At 36.3% G+C, this 17,015-nt stretch overlaps 1 protein-coding gene and 1 non-coding gene across 2 annotated transcripts; one reads left to right on the top strand and one right to left on the bottom strand.

Annotated features, from left to right (window-relative positions):
• Window positions 1-445: 445 nt before the first annotated feature.
• Window positions 446-517, top strand: trnaq-uug (transfer RNA glutamine (anticodon UUG)). The gene has a single exon. It is a non-coding gene; the product is annotated as a tRNA-Gln (tRNA).
• A 1,820-nt stretch (window positions 518-2,337) lies between these two features.
• Window positions 2,338-17,015, bottom strand: LOC132152294 (tensin-1-like). Its single transcript, XM_059561095.1, has 9 exons — window positions 16,919-17,015; window positions 9,578-9,638; window positions 9,070-9,145; window positions 5,980-5,996; window positions 5,325-5,429; window positions 5,135-5,205; window positions 4,932-5,048; window positions 3,185-3,296; window positions 2,338-2,473 (listed from the first exon to the last, which is right to left on the bottom strand). The coding sequence occupies exons 1-9, from the start codon at window positions 17,013-17,015 to the stop codon at window positions 2,338-2,340; spliced, it is 792 nt and encodes a 263-aa protein (XP_059417078.1).

The following is a 17,015-nucleotide window of genomic DNA, read 5'->3' as shown; positions in this document are numbered from 1 at the left end:
TAATTAAATAATACGATTTTTAAAAGCCTGTTTCAGCAGCGGAGACTGAGTGCGTGCGAGATTTGTCTTCAGTCTGTCTGAGGAACTGACAGCAGAAGGTTAAACTACGTTAACTTAAATATGATATAAAAGACACATTAGCAATAGTGTAAATAAACAAAATAAATATAGGCTGATACAATTCGACAAACAATAAAGTAAGAAGGTTATATTTAATATAAAATTACTAAAATACTGTTGGTTTGCTGGGATCTGACACTGATTATAAGATAATTTATCTAGCGAAGCACTATATATATCCGAAGAAGTATCGCATTTTTACCCTAAACATACACATACGCGCAGTTTAATTTAAAGAACAATAACATACGATACATACAAGATTAAAGTTCAGGCCACATGTTCAGTGATTAATTCCTCTTCATGTTGCTGCTCGCGGCAGCGCGGTCCCATGGTGTAATGGTTAGCACTCTGGACTTTGAATCCAGCGATCCGAGTTCAAATCTCGGTGGGACCTCGTCCTTTTGAAAATGCAGAAAAAGCCAACCAAAAAGATTAAGAAAAAAAATTGCAATGTTCTGTTGAATTAGGACAAGGCATCAGTGATGTACTTCCGTGAAATCCTGCAAATTCAGCTTGTTTGTGTTAACAAAACAAACAATGAGTGTCTATAAGAAGTGAGTACACTCATATTTCATATTGAGTAGAAAGGGTGGGCTGATTTTTATATTTGATAGCTGGTTATGGTAAAATCATAAAAATAGGTGACAGTAAAACAAACTCAATGATAATATCTTACACGATGCTACACACAATAAAAGTATCCCCCGAGATCGTTGATGCCTATCAACTATCTATGGCCATTTTTGTTTGTAAACATGCAACATGCATTTGGGGAAGTCGTGGCCTAATGGTTAGAGAGTCGGACTCCCAATCGAAAGGTTGTGAGTTCGAGTCCCGGGCCGGCAGGAATTGTGGGTGGGGGGAGTGCATGTACAGTTCTCTCTCCACCTTCAATACCATGACTTAGGTGCCCTTGAGCAAGGCATCGAACCCCCAACTGCTCCCCGGGCGCCGCAGCATAAATGGCTGCCCACTGCTCTGGGTGTGTGCTCACAGTGTGTGTGTGTGTGTTCACTGCTCTGTGTCTGTGCATTTCGGATGGGTTAAATGCAGAGCACAAATTCTGAGTATGGGTCACCATACTTGGCTGAATGTCACTTCACTTTTTTTTTTTTTTTTTTTAAAACACAATAAGAATGTGTAAATATTAAATCATTTGTTTTAGTCCATGTCTTTTACAGTGATTAATTGTAAAATTATTATTTTTATTTTTTTACTCTAATACCAGGTCTTGGTGACTATTCACAATAATTACACAATAAAATATAAATATAATATAATATCTACACAGTGCAGTGTACATGTAAGTTCTATTTTCATTACAATCTGATGGTAATAGGTGATACATTCTATTAAGCATAATTAAATGGCTTAACTGAAAAGGTCAAATGTGGGATTGTAAGCCACACCTAACCAAACTATGCTTAACTGGCAACAAGCAAAGACTAGCAGTGCTGATCTTGTCAGTACTTAACATAAAAAGAGTGCAGCATGACATGATTAACAAACGTAGCACCTGAATCTATAGACCTTAGTTTTATACATTTGAATTCAAGTTATCTCAGTGTTTTGGTGTGTGATGTTACAGATCAGTGTATTAATATATATTAGTGTAATTTTAATAAACCTGATCCCTTAAACCTCAAGACAAAACCAACCTCTAAGCACATTTTTACTGCAAATCTGATATTTTTCAAGGGATAAAGGACAGTCCAGGCATTTTTGTTTTTCATATTTTAGTAATATTTTATTTTAAAAGCCCAAAAATATGAATTTAAAAACACATCAGTTGCACAAAATCTATGAAAATAAAAACAGAACAACACAATAACAGTCATAGAGCATCCTGAGTGGTAGTATAAAAGAGGCCTATTTTCTCAAGCAAAAGTTGAAAACCTTCTCTCATTTATTTATTCATTAGATATACTTTACCAGGAATATCCCGTTGTTGTTTTTCTCATTTCATTTTCATTTAATAAAAAGGCATATGATTTGAAATCACTTCATAATGCACTCAATTTCAACATGACCTAATCTCACTGATTTACACTATATGTGAACATGACAGAAAAAGACGAAGCTTGCATACTTAGTTTTGGGTATCCTGATGAGAAACACTCTCATTCTGTATATAAACGTGACAATATCCATTGCGATACCATCTTGACCTTTGCTCTCTCTGTTTTGTTATTCTCCATCTCTCCTATACTGTGTTCATTTTCGCAGCTGTTGAGGTCCCAGCATGACTTTATCGATGAAGTTCACAATGGCTGTGGCTGGCTGCTTTGGGTCCAGCTCTGCAAACAGGAGACACATGTTTCCAATGCGCCGTGCAACAAATCCGAACATCCTATAGAAAACAAGTATATATCAGAGTCCATGAGAGATTATTCAGTAAAATAACCATTTTAATAATTTATTTCATTTCACTTTGTTAGTCTCAGTGGCATAGAAAGAAATGCACTTGTCTCATTTCTAAATGTACTCATTTGGGAATAAAAATCCAGAAGGCACAAGAAAAGCTACACCAAAAGAGAATAGATGTATATAAGTACTTGCGAGAAGTGTTATCATCATCAATCTACCTGACACACACACACACACACACACACACACACAGTGGCTAAGCAACATGTACAAGCAAAGCAAATAAGAGGCAAGCAAAAAAAAGAGCAGGAGAGCACACAAAAAAAATTATAATAATAGCACATTGACAGTTTTAGATCAGCATGAGAGGCCAACTTAAACCTCTAGACATGTTCACTAGACAACATTCAAAGAAATGCATGTTGGCTTGGCTTCTTTTGCATTGAAGCAAATTACATTATATATGAGATATGTTGTAGATTGGAGTTGTATTTCCTAATGATTCAATCCTAAATTGTACCTTTGATCCAGTGGATCTGCACTGCTGTCTCTGATTAATGTCTTAGATATGAGACATAAAGGCCTGTCGTTTACTTGAATGTCTAAAATAGGAAACATTAATCTCATATTTGAAGGAAGATGCTAAAAATATGCTTGAGGATTGATAGTAATAAAGCTGTGTTACAATATATACTGTTTTGCTTGGTGAGGGTCCTGGGTCAAGGTGCACTTGGTTGCCTTGGAGATGGCTTGAGTGCCAGTCAAAGATTCTGTTTCCACTGAGTTTAGGTAGAGAACATTACAAGCTGACAATGAGAAAGAGAGAGTAATAAAGAATATTAGAGGGAGAAAGAGGACATTGATTATTTTTAATGAGGAATATTGAATATAACACTAGTTTTATCATCAAACTTTTTTATTCCCTTTTTTTTGTTTAGCAAGAATGCATTCAATTAATCAAATATGAAAGAAAAGACGTTGACATTTTCATGTACATATATATATATATATATATATATATATATTTTTTTTTTTTTTTTTTTTTCATCAACCTCAAATCTTTTAACAGTAGTGTATATACATTCATCATACATCATTCCCCCAGAACTGCTTCCGTTTTACAACAGTGCGCACAAGCTAGATTAAAGTGATTATTACATTTTGAATATGGATATTTTTCTAACAAAAACACATCGATTCGCTACAGAAGGCCATTGTTCACCCCCAGGAGCTGTGTGAGGCACTTTTTTTTTTAAGGGATGCACTTATGGACTGATGGAGTGCAACACCCGCTGAGTTGCATCAAACAGCTTGAAATGCTGATTCTCTTCAGGTGAAATGTTGTTGTGACTGGCTCATTTTGGAGATGGAGTGAGAGCAATGGGGGAAAAGTTTAGGGAATGACTGAAGGAGACGTATCCAGGACTATCTCTAAATGGTTGTGGAGAGCAAGGACAGGGTGGGCGAGGGCTGTGTTAGCCACTGCTTTGGGGGATGGGATATGGACTGATTGGGGTAATATGTTCGGGTTGGGTGTCTGTAACATATATAGCTTGGTCTTGTTTTGGTACAGCGTGGCAATGTCTGTGTGATAACATTACTGGTAACATTGCTATTTTGCACCGCTAATATCTGGTCTCTTGAGCTCCTTCCCAATGAGACTCCACCCTTTCATTCCTCCAGTACACAGGCCCCTGCCTCCTAATCCCAAACTCTGTCTCTCTAGACCAATGGAGAGCTTCTATTTCTCTGCCTTGTAAATAATGGAGGCCATCGTTAACTATTAAGCGAGAAAAGTGTCTGCAGGAGCACAATGTTGGCGGAGTTTTATTTTAACGTAATTCTCGGTATGGACTGGAGAGCAGTGACTGAGTAGGAGACATAGAAGAAGGGATGTTGGTGTGGCCCAGAGGTAGGGCAGAGCAATGTAACACAGGACATTCCTCCCCAGAGTAGAATGCACATGTCTGTGCAGGAAGTGTGTGGGAATGGGAGGACTGTGAGTGGGAAAGTGGTGAATGAAGGTGGGTTTCATGAGTGGGATATGAGTACATGTGCCTGATTTCTGGGCAGGGATGGTGCAGATATCAGCCTCTCTCCCATAAAAGATCCGGCTGGGATACACAGGAATCTTGGACTGGCAGTGGGGCAGTGTGGCTGCAGGGAAGTGTGTGGTGGTTGGGATAGAGCGTTTGTGCAAATGCATGAGGGTTGGTCAGCTCTGGGTCAAAGAATGAATGAGTGTGGGAATTTTAACCCAATTAAATATGTTTGTGCATCACTAGGTTTTGACTCAGATACATTATATAAATTGTTTTATTAGTTCATTTATCATTAAAAAATATGGGGTCAGTAAGATTTTTTTTTTTTAAAGGAAATCGAGATTAATTAATTATTCAGCAAGGATACATTAAGTTCTGGGCTAGACTGGGAGCACATACCCTCCACAATATCCTCATGTTGAATGTTAAAGTTCTCATACGAGTCCAAGCAGACAATAGGATCTGCGGTGCCATAATACACAGATACTCCCGGCTCATTTCCCTGCACCTCTCCACCTCAAAAGACACACAAAACACACATATAACATTAAGACAGAGCTAATAAATGAAGGGATGAAAAAGTGCATTTGATAGATGTGTACCTCTCTTTTGTGGACCAGAAGAAAACAGCAACTCCACTGTGGCGTCTGCAGGGAAACGGTCATCTATACACAAACACGGAAAAAAACGAGTCATAACACAGAAAACACACTTTATTCCTCTGCTTTGTAACAAGCTGAGGCAATGGAGAAGGCAGTCAAACAAGCAGTGCTGGTAGGTTTTCCTGTGTAAGCATGGTCAAGTTCTCCTTTGCCAAAATCAAGCTGAGACCCATGAACACTACTTGTGTGAAACTGGACTCTGAGCACACATTCTCTCTTAGACACGGTGTTAACACTTCACCTAAAGACAGACAGTAGAAGAACTATTTTACTGAAGAAAATGTGGTGCTTTTGTGGTAAAAAAGTAAAGTTATAAAAGTGTTGCTGTGCAGATGAGAGGGTGTTCTAGTTGGTTGCTAGGTGTTTAATGGCCCAAGTGTCTATGATATTCTTATCCAGACATACGGCTTGAGCTTTTCACCCTTTTTATTAAGAGATTCACCCCAAAATGAAAATTCTGCCATCATTTAAACACCTTTATATCATTACAAACCCATAAGTCTTCAGTTAATCCTTGAAACACAAACATATTTTGAATGAATTTTAATTTCTGTCTCTCCATTGAAAGTCAAGGTAACCAAAACATAAAAGATCCAAAAAGGTTATATAGCATCATAAAACAAATCCATATGAATCAAGTGATTAAATCCAAGCCTTATGAAGAGATACAGTCATTTTATATGATGACCAGATTTAATGTGGGCTTTTGTTCACATCTATGATCAACATACATACATGCAAAGAGCAAATCACAGCCAAAATGTGTGTGCTTCATGCAAGAGAACCAATGAGTACATCTGACCTGTCTACCATGCTTGTTTGTTTACATAAGAATAACAGGCTAAATTCAATCTGTTCATCACGTAAAGTGATCATATCTTTACACGAGGCTTGGAAAAAAATATGGCACCTTTAAGACCTTTTGGGTCTTCTAAATTTTAGGAGGGACAGAAACCTGGGTTTCTCCTGGATTTCCTTAAAGGTCTCGTTCTTCGTGATCCCATGTTTTAAACTTTAGTTAGTGTGTAATGTTGTTGTTAGAGTATAAATAATATCTGTAAAATTCTAAAGCTCAAAGTTCAATGCCAAGCAAGATATTTAACAGAATTTGCCTATAAAAAACGACCTGTTTGGACTACATCCTTCTAGTTCCTGCAGTAATGGCATCACTAAAACAGTTTTTTGACTAACCTCCGCCCACATGAATACACAAAAAAGGGGGCGTGGCCTTGTTGCGCTCCGACGGAGAAGAGGAAGAGTTGCATTTGTGTTTGTCGCCATGTTGTGAAACGCTGTTATTTTCATCTCGGAGTCCAATCACCTTTGTTTGGGCTTCCCAGGGACGCTGTACTTGGAGATTAATGGTTACAATTTATGTTTAACTCGGTTCTCAAAAATTATAATCCACATGTAAAACTATGTGCAGCACATTTTGCTGAGTACAGCGAGCTTCCTCAATCTCAATCACTTTAATGCTGGATTCGCACAAAGATTATTCCTGAAAGATGGCGCAGTTCCCTCTTTGTCTGGAGAAGGCGTTGTTTATGGACCACAACCGGTAAGTGTATTTTATAATTTAAGTTGGTGTGTTTAACAGTTTCTGTAACTTATTACACAAAGGGCAACGCTGTTTAGGTTTGTTAACTAGATGTTAGGGCTGTGCAAAAAAATCTAATGCGATTTTCATGCGCATCTCGTCAGTAAAAATGCTCCTGTGATTATAAGTACATCTCCAGCACGTGCGTTCTTTTACAGTCTATGGTTCAGATCAGGATTGCCGGGTTTTCAAAACAAATCCTGCCTACTTGCTACTCATAACTACTCCAAAACTAGCCCAATTGCGTTTCCAGGAGGACAGCGTGCTCTAAGCTGCTGTCGAATCACAACACAGGAACCGCTGGCACAATCAGAACTCGTTACGTATTTCTGAAGGAGGAACTTTATAGAACAAGGAGGTCATCAGCCCGTTTTTATGACAGTGAAAACATCGGTATACAGATAGGTGAATTGTGTGAAAAATACGGTGTTTTTTTTACACGCGAAACATGAACACATGTTATATAGCACACTGTAAACACAATCAAAGCTTCAAAAAAGCATGAAAAATGGGACCTTTAAAAATGTGTTTCATAGATTAACTAAAGGCTTATGGGTTTGTAACGACAAGAGGGTGAGCAGTGTTGGGGGTAACGAGTTACAAAGTAACGGATTACAGTAACTATATAACTTTTTTGGGTAACGAAGTAAAGTAACGCATTACACTAATAATATTGGTAACTACACTACTTTACTAGACTACAGGAACGCGCTTTCCTGCGTTACACATGACATGTTTGCCTGTATGTAAAGTTCTGGGCCGGGTTTCCCGATAATGCTTGATTGGCTAAAAATAACTGTTATTCTTTAGTTTAATAACTTTTGAACTGCTAATCCAATCTGAATGCTTTAAAAAGTGATTTCGAAGATATCCTATTTATCTCATTATGGATATTCAGAGGTGCCGTAGTGTACGTGATTACGTCATCGCATTTTGACAACATTGATTCGTCAGAAGAAACCAATGCTTTCATTCCTCTGAGCCAAACAGAAATGATTGTAGACGCTTAGTCCCACCCCCGTGCCCAGATTGGTTCAAACTCTCCCATATTAAACCAATAAGTAGTCTTTTGAACTACTACTTAACATATTGCTTTGGAAAATGAACGAAAACAAAGTGGAAGTAAAGTCTGTCGTGAGTGCATGAATACAAACACACAATAACACATTTGCAGGAGAAAACTCTCCGAAAAAGCACAAAAAACACTCGACAGAGTACTTTGACATAAAACAAACCAAAAACAAGGATGAAACAGTGGTACATATCTGATAAAGCATTGCAATTTATGTCTTGGGTCGTTAGGCGATGTCCCGGTAAAATCGATTCTGACACAGATTACAGCCAACGGATCGATCATTTATAGTATGTAAATTATGTATACTAAGTAAATCATTATATAATTATACAGTTCATAAAGATAGTTGCACTATTTTTTCTGTTGCACTCTGAATATTTCTCACTCATTTTGTATGTAGTTTCTGAATCATTTGCACTGTTTTTGCACTGTATTGTTGAAGACAATTTGTGCAATTGTTTTTACTATATGCTGCATAGTTTGTGTTTATTGTTCATACTCAGATTGAAAATATATTTTTCAGAAGAAGAAAAAAGAAATGCAATTTATCTTTAAAAGAAAATCTAAATGAATGTTTTATGCCTTCATTTGATAATCAGAAAAATGTAAATACACAACAGAATTTCTGAGGGGAAAAAAAACATTTCATAAGGCTATTTTAAGAAAAATTTAATAAATGAAATTGTTTTTACGCATTTAAATAATTACACATGCTAAAAAAAATAAAACATATGGTGAAGAAAAAAATAAAACATTTCATAGGGCCCTAAACATGTAATTTTTGTTAAACATTTAATAATTTGATGTGAAAATGTATAAGTGTTATGATTTAAATTAATTAGACATGCTTTTTGTTTAATACAATTATTCATTAAACAGATTTTATAGGGCCCTGAAAAAAAGGAAAGTAAAGTAATAAGTAGTGAAGTTACTTTTCAAATGCAGTAACTAGTAAAGTAATCTCATTACAATTTACAGAAGTAACTAGTAACTAATTACATTTTTTGAGTAACTACCCCAACACTGAGGGTGAGTATATTATGACAGAATTTTGGGGTGAACCATCACCAACCATGTGATGATGTTTATTTCAAAATGTATTTTAAAATATTTTCTCCCTTCAAAGGAATGGCTAGTGAAGAGGTTATAGGAGAGTCAAATATAACAAGAATGTATCCTTGTGAAATGTATGAGTGTTCTTACCAGGATGTCTCCCTTCAGCAGTAAAGCTGGTTCAATATTCACACACAGTGTCTTACTGTTAGGGCCCTGAATATCACTGTAACACAAACAAAATCAGTTGGCAAAGTATGACACCTCAGTTTTTTTTATAGTACAGTCAAGAAAGGACAAGACATGATGAAAAGAAGAGAGGGGAAATGTAATTTGGATACACTGCAAGCCAGAGCTGGTCAGGCAGGTCTTTTAGCTTGATTTAGATAGACTTTGGACACTTTTTAGCTGGGCATTCTGGAAGACCAGCTTGTTGACCAGCTAAACCAACATGTCATGGCTGAGAGACTAACTACACCATTTTAGCCAGAACTTATCATCTTAAATCAGCTTTGAGCAGATTAAACCAACAAAATGTTTACTTTTGCAGGGTTGAGCATGCACCACAGGTCAATATATCAGACCACTCGCAGTGATCATGTCACAGCTCTGAAAAACATCTCAAACTTAATGAGACTGATAAAACAGACCCACTTACAATTTGCCTGAAGAATAGACCAGCTGCAATGACTGATAAATTTTCAGAAAGGGAGAGTTACCTGAAAAATGGAATGGATAATATGAGGAAACACAGTGAAAGCCTATTGGGAAGTCGTGGCCTAATGGTTAGAGAGTCGGACTCCCAATTGAAAGGTTGTGAGTTTGAGTCCTGGGCTGGCAGGAATTGTGGGTGGGGGGAGTGCATGTACAGTTCTCTCTCCACCTTCAATACCACGACTTAGGTGTCCTTGAGCAAGGCATCGAACCCCCAACTGCTCCCCGGGCGCTGCAGCATAAATGGCTGCCCACTGCTCCGAGTGTGTGTTCACAGTGTGTGTGTGTGTTCACTGCTCTGTGTGTGTGCACTTCGGATGGGTTAAATGCAGAGCACAAATTCTGAGTATGGGTCACCATACTTGGCTGAATGTCACGTCACTTTAAAGGGATAGTACACCCAAAAATTATGTCATTCTTTTCTCACTCCCTTGTCATTCCAAACCTGTATGAATGAAGCAAGTCGTACAGATTCGGAACGTCATTAGGGTGAATAAATTATGATTTCATTTTTGCTTCAACTATCACTTCAACACATTTTAAAATTAAAACATTGTGTGTGTGTGTGTGTGTGAGTGGTACATGTAAGCTGCCACAATCACTCCTTTTCTTTTTAAAGTGACAGGTAGAGAAAAAGGAAGACAGACAGAGAAGAAAATATATATACAACAAGTAATACTATTTTTGGGGTTTGCTTTCTATGACAAAAATTTAAATCAAATGTAACTTCTGTCATGATTTACAAGTCTATATGTTGGATCAGACTGGTTTGGTTAAGTCTAACTCGCTGACTCTTAGCTGGTCACAGAGTTTAACAGCCAACCAGAGGGAAGAATTGAGAGTTACTAGTTTTATGACACTTTTATAGTACTTTCTGTAGCTTTATTTCCAATTGATTGTAACTGCATGTAAAATACAGTACATTAGTCTAAACTTTTTCATTAGAAAGGCAGTCATATGAGTTTGGAATGACTTTAGAGTAAGTAAATGGTGACAGAATATAATTTTTGGATGATCTATTCCTTTAATAAGACTGATAACATTTAGACACTTTAAGCTCTTATATATTAAATATCAAATAACTTCTGATCTCAACTTTGCAATTCAGTACAACCATGTTCTGGGGGTCAGAGTTAAGCCAGTTCTCCATGGTTTTGCACACAGCACATATTTTATTAAGTGATGGGCATGTAGATCAGGCCACCCAAACTCCTCAACCTGATGCAAGGGAATGGGTCATCCCAGAAATACAGAAACAGCAGCATACATCAAAACAAGCAAAGCCATAGATTGACTTTTACATTAATTTGCTTGCAAATATAGCTAATGACATAATACATATAAAGCTATTTTTAATAAAACAGCAAGAAGATGGATTAGTCATGACGTTTCTCTGGCAGATTTATAAGCTTAGGAGAAGTAAAAGAGACATAAACGTGCAAGTTCACATGGCTTTGGATCTCAGCAATGATTTTAAACAGAAATACAACATCCTTGAGGTTAGCACTGTAACGCTGGTCTTCCAGGTCAGACAGGTAGAGGACAGAGATGATATGCTCAGTTATGTATGTCAGGTCAAAGTCATAATGACTGCCCATTAACTTTTCCATAACACTCTCCATTTTGTCTCTACTGTGAAACACACAACAAACACTTTATTTATTTACTAAATTTAAGGAGCAGTACACTTGAGAAATGTGACCGTTGACCCCAAACCCCGTCATAAGGGTCAATTTTTTTTTTTTAATTGAGATTGATACAGCATCTGAAAGCGGAATAAACAAGATTTCCATTGATGTATTGTTTGTTAGGATAGGACTATTGGAAAATCTGGAATCTGAGGGTGCCAAAAAATAAATAATCAAAATACTGAGAAAATCACATTTTTTAAATGTCTAAATTAAGTTCTTAGCAATGCATATTACTAATCAAAAATTAAGTTTTGATATATTTATGCTAGGAAATTTACAAAATATCTTAATGGAACTTGGATCTCTACTTACAACCCGAATTCCGGAAAAGTTGGGACGTTTTTTAAATTTTAATAAAATGAAAACTAAAGGAATTTCAAATCACATGAGCCAATATTTTATTCACAATAGAACATAGATAACGTAGCAAATGTTTAAAATGAGAAATTTTACACTTTTATCCACTTAATTAGCTCATTTAAAATTTAATGCCTGCTACAGGTCTCAAAAAAGTTGGCACGGGGGCAACAAATGGCTAAAAAAGCAAGCAGTTTTGAAAAGATTCAGCTGGGAGAACATCTAGTGATTAATTAAGTTAATTGATATCAGGTCTGTAACATGATTAGCTATAAAAGCTTTGCCTTAGAGAAGCAGAGTCTCTCAGAAGTAAAGATGGGCAGAGGCTCTCCAATCTGTGAAAGACTTCGTAAAAAAATTGTTGAAAACTTTAAAAACAATGTTCCTCAACGTCAAATTGCAAAGGCTTTGCAAATCTCATCATCTACAGTGCATAACATCATCAAAAGATTCAGAGAAACTGGAGAAATCTCTGTGCGTAAGGGACAAGGCCGGAGACCTTTATTGGATGCCCGTGGTCTTGATTGTGTCAATGACATTACTAAATGGGCCCAGGAATACTTTCAGAAACCACTGTCGGTAAACACAATCCGCCGTGCCATCAGCAGATGCCAACTAAAACTCTATCATGCAAAAAGGAAGCCATATGTGAACATGGTCCAGAAGCGCCGTCGTGTCCTGTGGGCCAAGGCTCATTTAAAATGGACTATTTCAAAGTGGAATAGTGTTTTATGGTCAGACGAGTCCAAATTTGACATTCTTGTTGGAAATCACGGACGCCGTGTCCTCCGGGCTAAAGAAGAGGGAGACCTTCCAGCATGTTATCAGCGTTCAGTTCAAAAGCCAGCATCTCTGATGGTATGGGGGTGCATAAGTGCATACGGTATGGGTAGCTTGCATGTTTTGGAAGGCTCTGTGAATGCTGAAAGGTATATAAAGGTTTTAGAGCAACATATGCTTCCCTCCAAACAACGTCTATTTCAGGGAAGGCCTTGTTTATTTCAGCAGGACAATGCAAAACCACATACTGCAGCTATAAGAACAGCATGGCTTCGTCGTAGAAGAGTCCGGGTGCTAACCTGACCTGCCTGCAGTCCAGATCTTTCACCTATAGAGAACATTTGGCGCATCATTAAACGAAAAATATGTCAAAGACTACCACGAACTCTTCAGCAGCTGGAAATCTATATAAGGCAAGAATGGGACCAAATTCCAACAGCAAAACTCCAGCAACTCATAGCCTCAATGCCCAGACGTCTTCAAACTGTTTTGAAAAGAAAAGGAGATGCTACACCATGGTAAACATGCCCCGTCCCAACTATTTTGAGACTTGTAGCAGAAATCAAAATTGAAATGAGCTCATTTTGTGCATAAAATTGTAAACTTTCTCAGTTTAAACATTTGCTATGTTACCTATGTTCTATTGTGAATAAAATATTGGCTCATTTGATTTGAAAGTCTTTTAGTTTTCATTTTATTCAAATTTAAAAAACGTCCCAACTTTTCCGGAATTCGGGTTGTAATATCCTAAAAGAAAAATCGATAATTTTGACCCATACAATGTATTGTTGGCTATTGTTACAAATATTCCCGTGCCACTTAAGACTGGTTTTGTGGTCCAGGGTCACAAATAAAAAATGTCACCCTAACCGGGATGATTTTCAAACAACCTGAACGTGAGTGATGACAGATTGTTACTTTTTGGGTGAGCTTTTTCTAGAATACATAATAATGTTGCTCTTTTCTCTGTCATTCAGAGTTAGCTTCATGAAATGTGCTCTTACCTGGGAGGAATGTTAATCTGGTTTTGAAATGGGGGCTGGAAGGATCAGAATTATAAAACGTGAATAAAAAGCAGGTGTACAACTTTATAGACATTGCTTTAAAACTGTAATACATCAAACATATTTAGTAAGTCCTTTAACCTTCCTTTTCTGACATGCACAAAAATATCACTATCATCTAATATAATAACATTGTTTTTTTTCTTGAAGTATATTTGACCCCAGCAAAAATACATAGTAAAAAAAGAAGGACAGGAGTGGATGTCTGCAGTGTATATATTATGGATTGCATCTATTTATATTTAATACCACAAACATCGGTAATGTTACATTTCTCATACACTGGAAAATAATTCAACTTCCATTTTGTCAAACAAACTTTATTTAAAAGTTGAACTACGGAATGTAATAAAAGATGACATTACATAAAAAAGTTTAATACAATTGTCCATAAGAGTAAACTTAAAAATGTCCTAAAACTAGTTGTTTCTGATTTTTACATCGCAGTGAAATTTAGTTGATAAACAGTTTAATAAAGTCTAAGTCCAGTTCCCTCAATGTCAAGTCAGCTAAATTAATTTATATAAAATGTAATGTAGATGCCATGGTAAGTATGTTTTTTTAAGATATAAAAAAAGTTTCACAAACGGGGTTTAGCTTAAGCCAGGAATAGGCCTTAGTTAAATTAAGATATCTAAGCAACTTTTACAAAAAATGCCTAAGAAAAAAGTGTTACAGGTGTGCATCTTGACACAGAACAATGACACTGACAGTTTTTAAGATACGTCAGAGCAAGATATTTTCATTTGAGAATTAAGGTCCCTTGAGCTCAAACATGTATTTTAGTCTAGGACTAGTTTAAGCCTTGTCTGTGAAACCATGGGGAAAAGTATTAATAAGATAAAATTGCGATAATTCACAAGTTAACTCATGACAATCATGCGATAAATCTCAATTATACATTTTAATTGATTGACAGCCCTAAGTTAAAATGACTCAAATAAACCGTAGGCTTATGCTGGTAACTCATCACTGGACTTTCCTCATCAGTAGGCTATATTTTTTTTTTACACTTTTCTCATTGTCACTAATTCAAGTTTTTATATGATTGAACCTCTGAAGGGAACTGATTGTCTTAAGAAAAGTTTTGATCTCATTTTGATTTTACCTGATAAAGTATAATTTATGAGCTGAGCTGCTTTGTTTACAGCCGTTACCAGGTTACTCTGAGTTCCAAAAGCACCTCCTACTGGCAGAGAATGAATGTGCATTTTCAGTAATCCAGTCTGCAGTTTTTGTTCAGACCAATGTGAAAATTCACCCACATAAATCTGTTTTAAATAACAGACTAATTTATACTTCAAACTCATCCTATTTCTTTAGAAAATGGTTTAAAGGTTCAATTGTGAGGTTTATCATTTTATAATTGATTTTGTTTTTTTGTTAAAACTTGTATCTCAACGTTAAATCAATTGTTATTATGTGGTCTACAACAAGAAATAATAAAAGTGTCCGCTAAATGAATAAATGTAAATGAAAGAATCCCATTATAACATGTACATAAAAAATGTAGAAACATTGGACACAACAATGTGCACCATTGTGCAGCAGCAAGCATCACAACAAAAAAAGGAACCTCAAGGTTGGTCTAGGTAAATGTGTGTAAATGTATGTCCTATATTTGCCTGGGGCCCCCAATTCACTACATCTGCCCCTGCCCTCTTTGATGCACTTCTTAAAGTGTCTGTACCTTTCTCAGATGAGTCCAGTTTTCTAGAGTTCCTAGCACACACACACACAAGTGCTCTTCTCTTTTTATCTCTCTCTTTCTGATCCTCTCACTCTCTGGCAACCACAGAACTCTTCCTCTCTCTCCCCCTCTCTCTCAAACAAGGGCATGCACTGTAAAAAGTATGCAACTAAATGATGCTTATAAAACTGTAAATATGTACTTGATTATTGTAGTTTTATTATTGTAGGTGTTAGTTATGCATAAACTACTTGAATTGGATAACACTTAACAATAAAGTTCCATAGTTAATGCATTACCTAACAATGAGCAATACATTTGTTTCTGTATGTATTATTTTGTTAACATTGTCATAGTTCATGTTAGCTCAAGTTCATTAAATATTAAGATATGCAACATTTAATTTTAATAATGTATTAGTAAATGTGTAAATTAACTTAAGTTAATAAATGATTTAGAAGTAATTTTCATCATGCATGTTAACTAATGTAGCCAGTATCATACTTGTTTTAAGTCAAACCAACTAGTATAGCTAGTATAGTGAACTGCATAATGGACTTTTCTTAATCACTTACTTAATCACTGTTTTTGTATTCTAATGCCATTCATCTTTCTTCGAGCATGCACTGGGGAATGAATAATTATGGCTGCATTGCTTTGACGCTTGACATTTTAAGTTCAGGCAAGCCATTTACTTAAAATATAAGGACTTAAATAAGGAGTTAATTGATTAAAACGGTTGCCTTCATTTTTTTGGATTTGATGAACATTGTTTGTTTGTTTATTTGATTGTTTGTTTTATTGCTGTGCAGTGAAAAAATTAAAAGAACAGCAGTAGGAGAAATAATAAGAAATAGAAGGAGAGAAAGAGAGGAACAGGTGTGTAGCAACACTGGTGTTACAGTGTATATCCATGTGATGTACAAGGACACATTTTATCAGTGATGATGAGAATGATGAGATTATTATTTTATTTATTTTTTTCATTTTCTTAATGGTCAAAGCCAAATCAGGAGCTAATCACTGTTTAACCAAAGTTTATCCATATCCACTTTACTTTATAATAAAGGCATAGAAAAGTAACTGCATTTAAGCTGTTAGAGAAAGAATATTACCTTTTCCTCACATTTCTTATTCACTGCTGTTTTACACTCTGTAAGGACAAAAATGTGGATTACATTAATAAATATTGAAGCACATTATGCGTGTTTGGGGGGAGGGTAGATTTTGGCTATGTGGGAACCAAAAGTCCAACATGGATAGTCCCTACATTTCGTAAAGCAATTAATGTGAAGAAATGGTTTAATAAACATAATAAAAATTTATTAAATCAAATCTAAAAATGGGTTGGAGATAGGGCTGCACGATAAACCGCATGCAATATTTAATGCGCATCTTGTCAGTAAAGCTGATTCTGTAGTCAGCGGTTAATCTCCATCACCTGCACGCTTTTACATGGAGCAGCATCTACTACACAGAGTTGTTGTTCACTAACAAGCTGCGAGAAACGTGCAAAATATGATCGTGGTTTTGCGCAGCTTGTCAGTGAACGACTCTGTGTAGTAAATGCTGCTCCATGTGAAAGCACACAGGTGGTGGAGATTTACCCTAGTTGGGGACAGAAATATCAGCAAATATTAGCTAAGTATAAAAACAACAGAAGTCAATGTAAAGTATAGATAGTAAAAACAAGTGTGTTTTACCTCTGCAGTACATGCCATGGCTGTCGAGGGCTTGTCTGCAGACAACACAGTGGTGTTTCTTCTTGAAGTTCCTCTCTTTAAAGGAGTGTGAACCCAT

This window comes from Carassius carassius, chromosome 10 (assembly GCF_963082965.1).
Source record: "Carassius carassius chromosome 10, fCarCar2.1, whole genome shotgun sequence".
In the NCBI taxonomy this organism is placed as follows: Eukaryota; Metazoa; Chordata; class Actinopteri; order Cypriniformes; family Cyprinidae; genus Carassius; species Carassius carassius.
The sequence above is the reverse complement of the archived record's forward strand: the minus strand, read 5'-3'. Positions and strand labels throughout refer to the sequence as shown.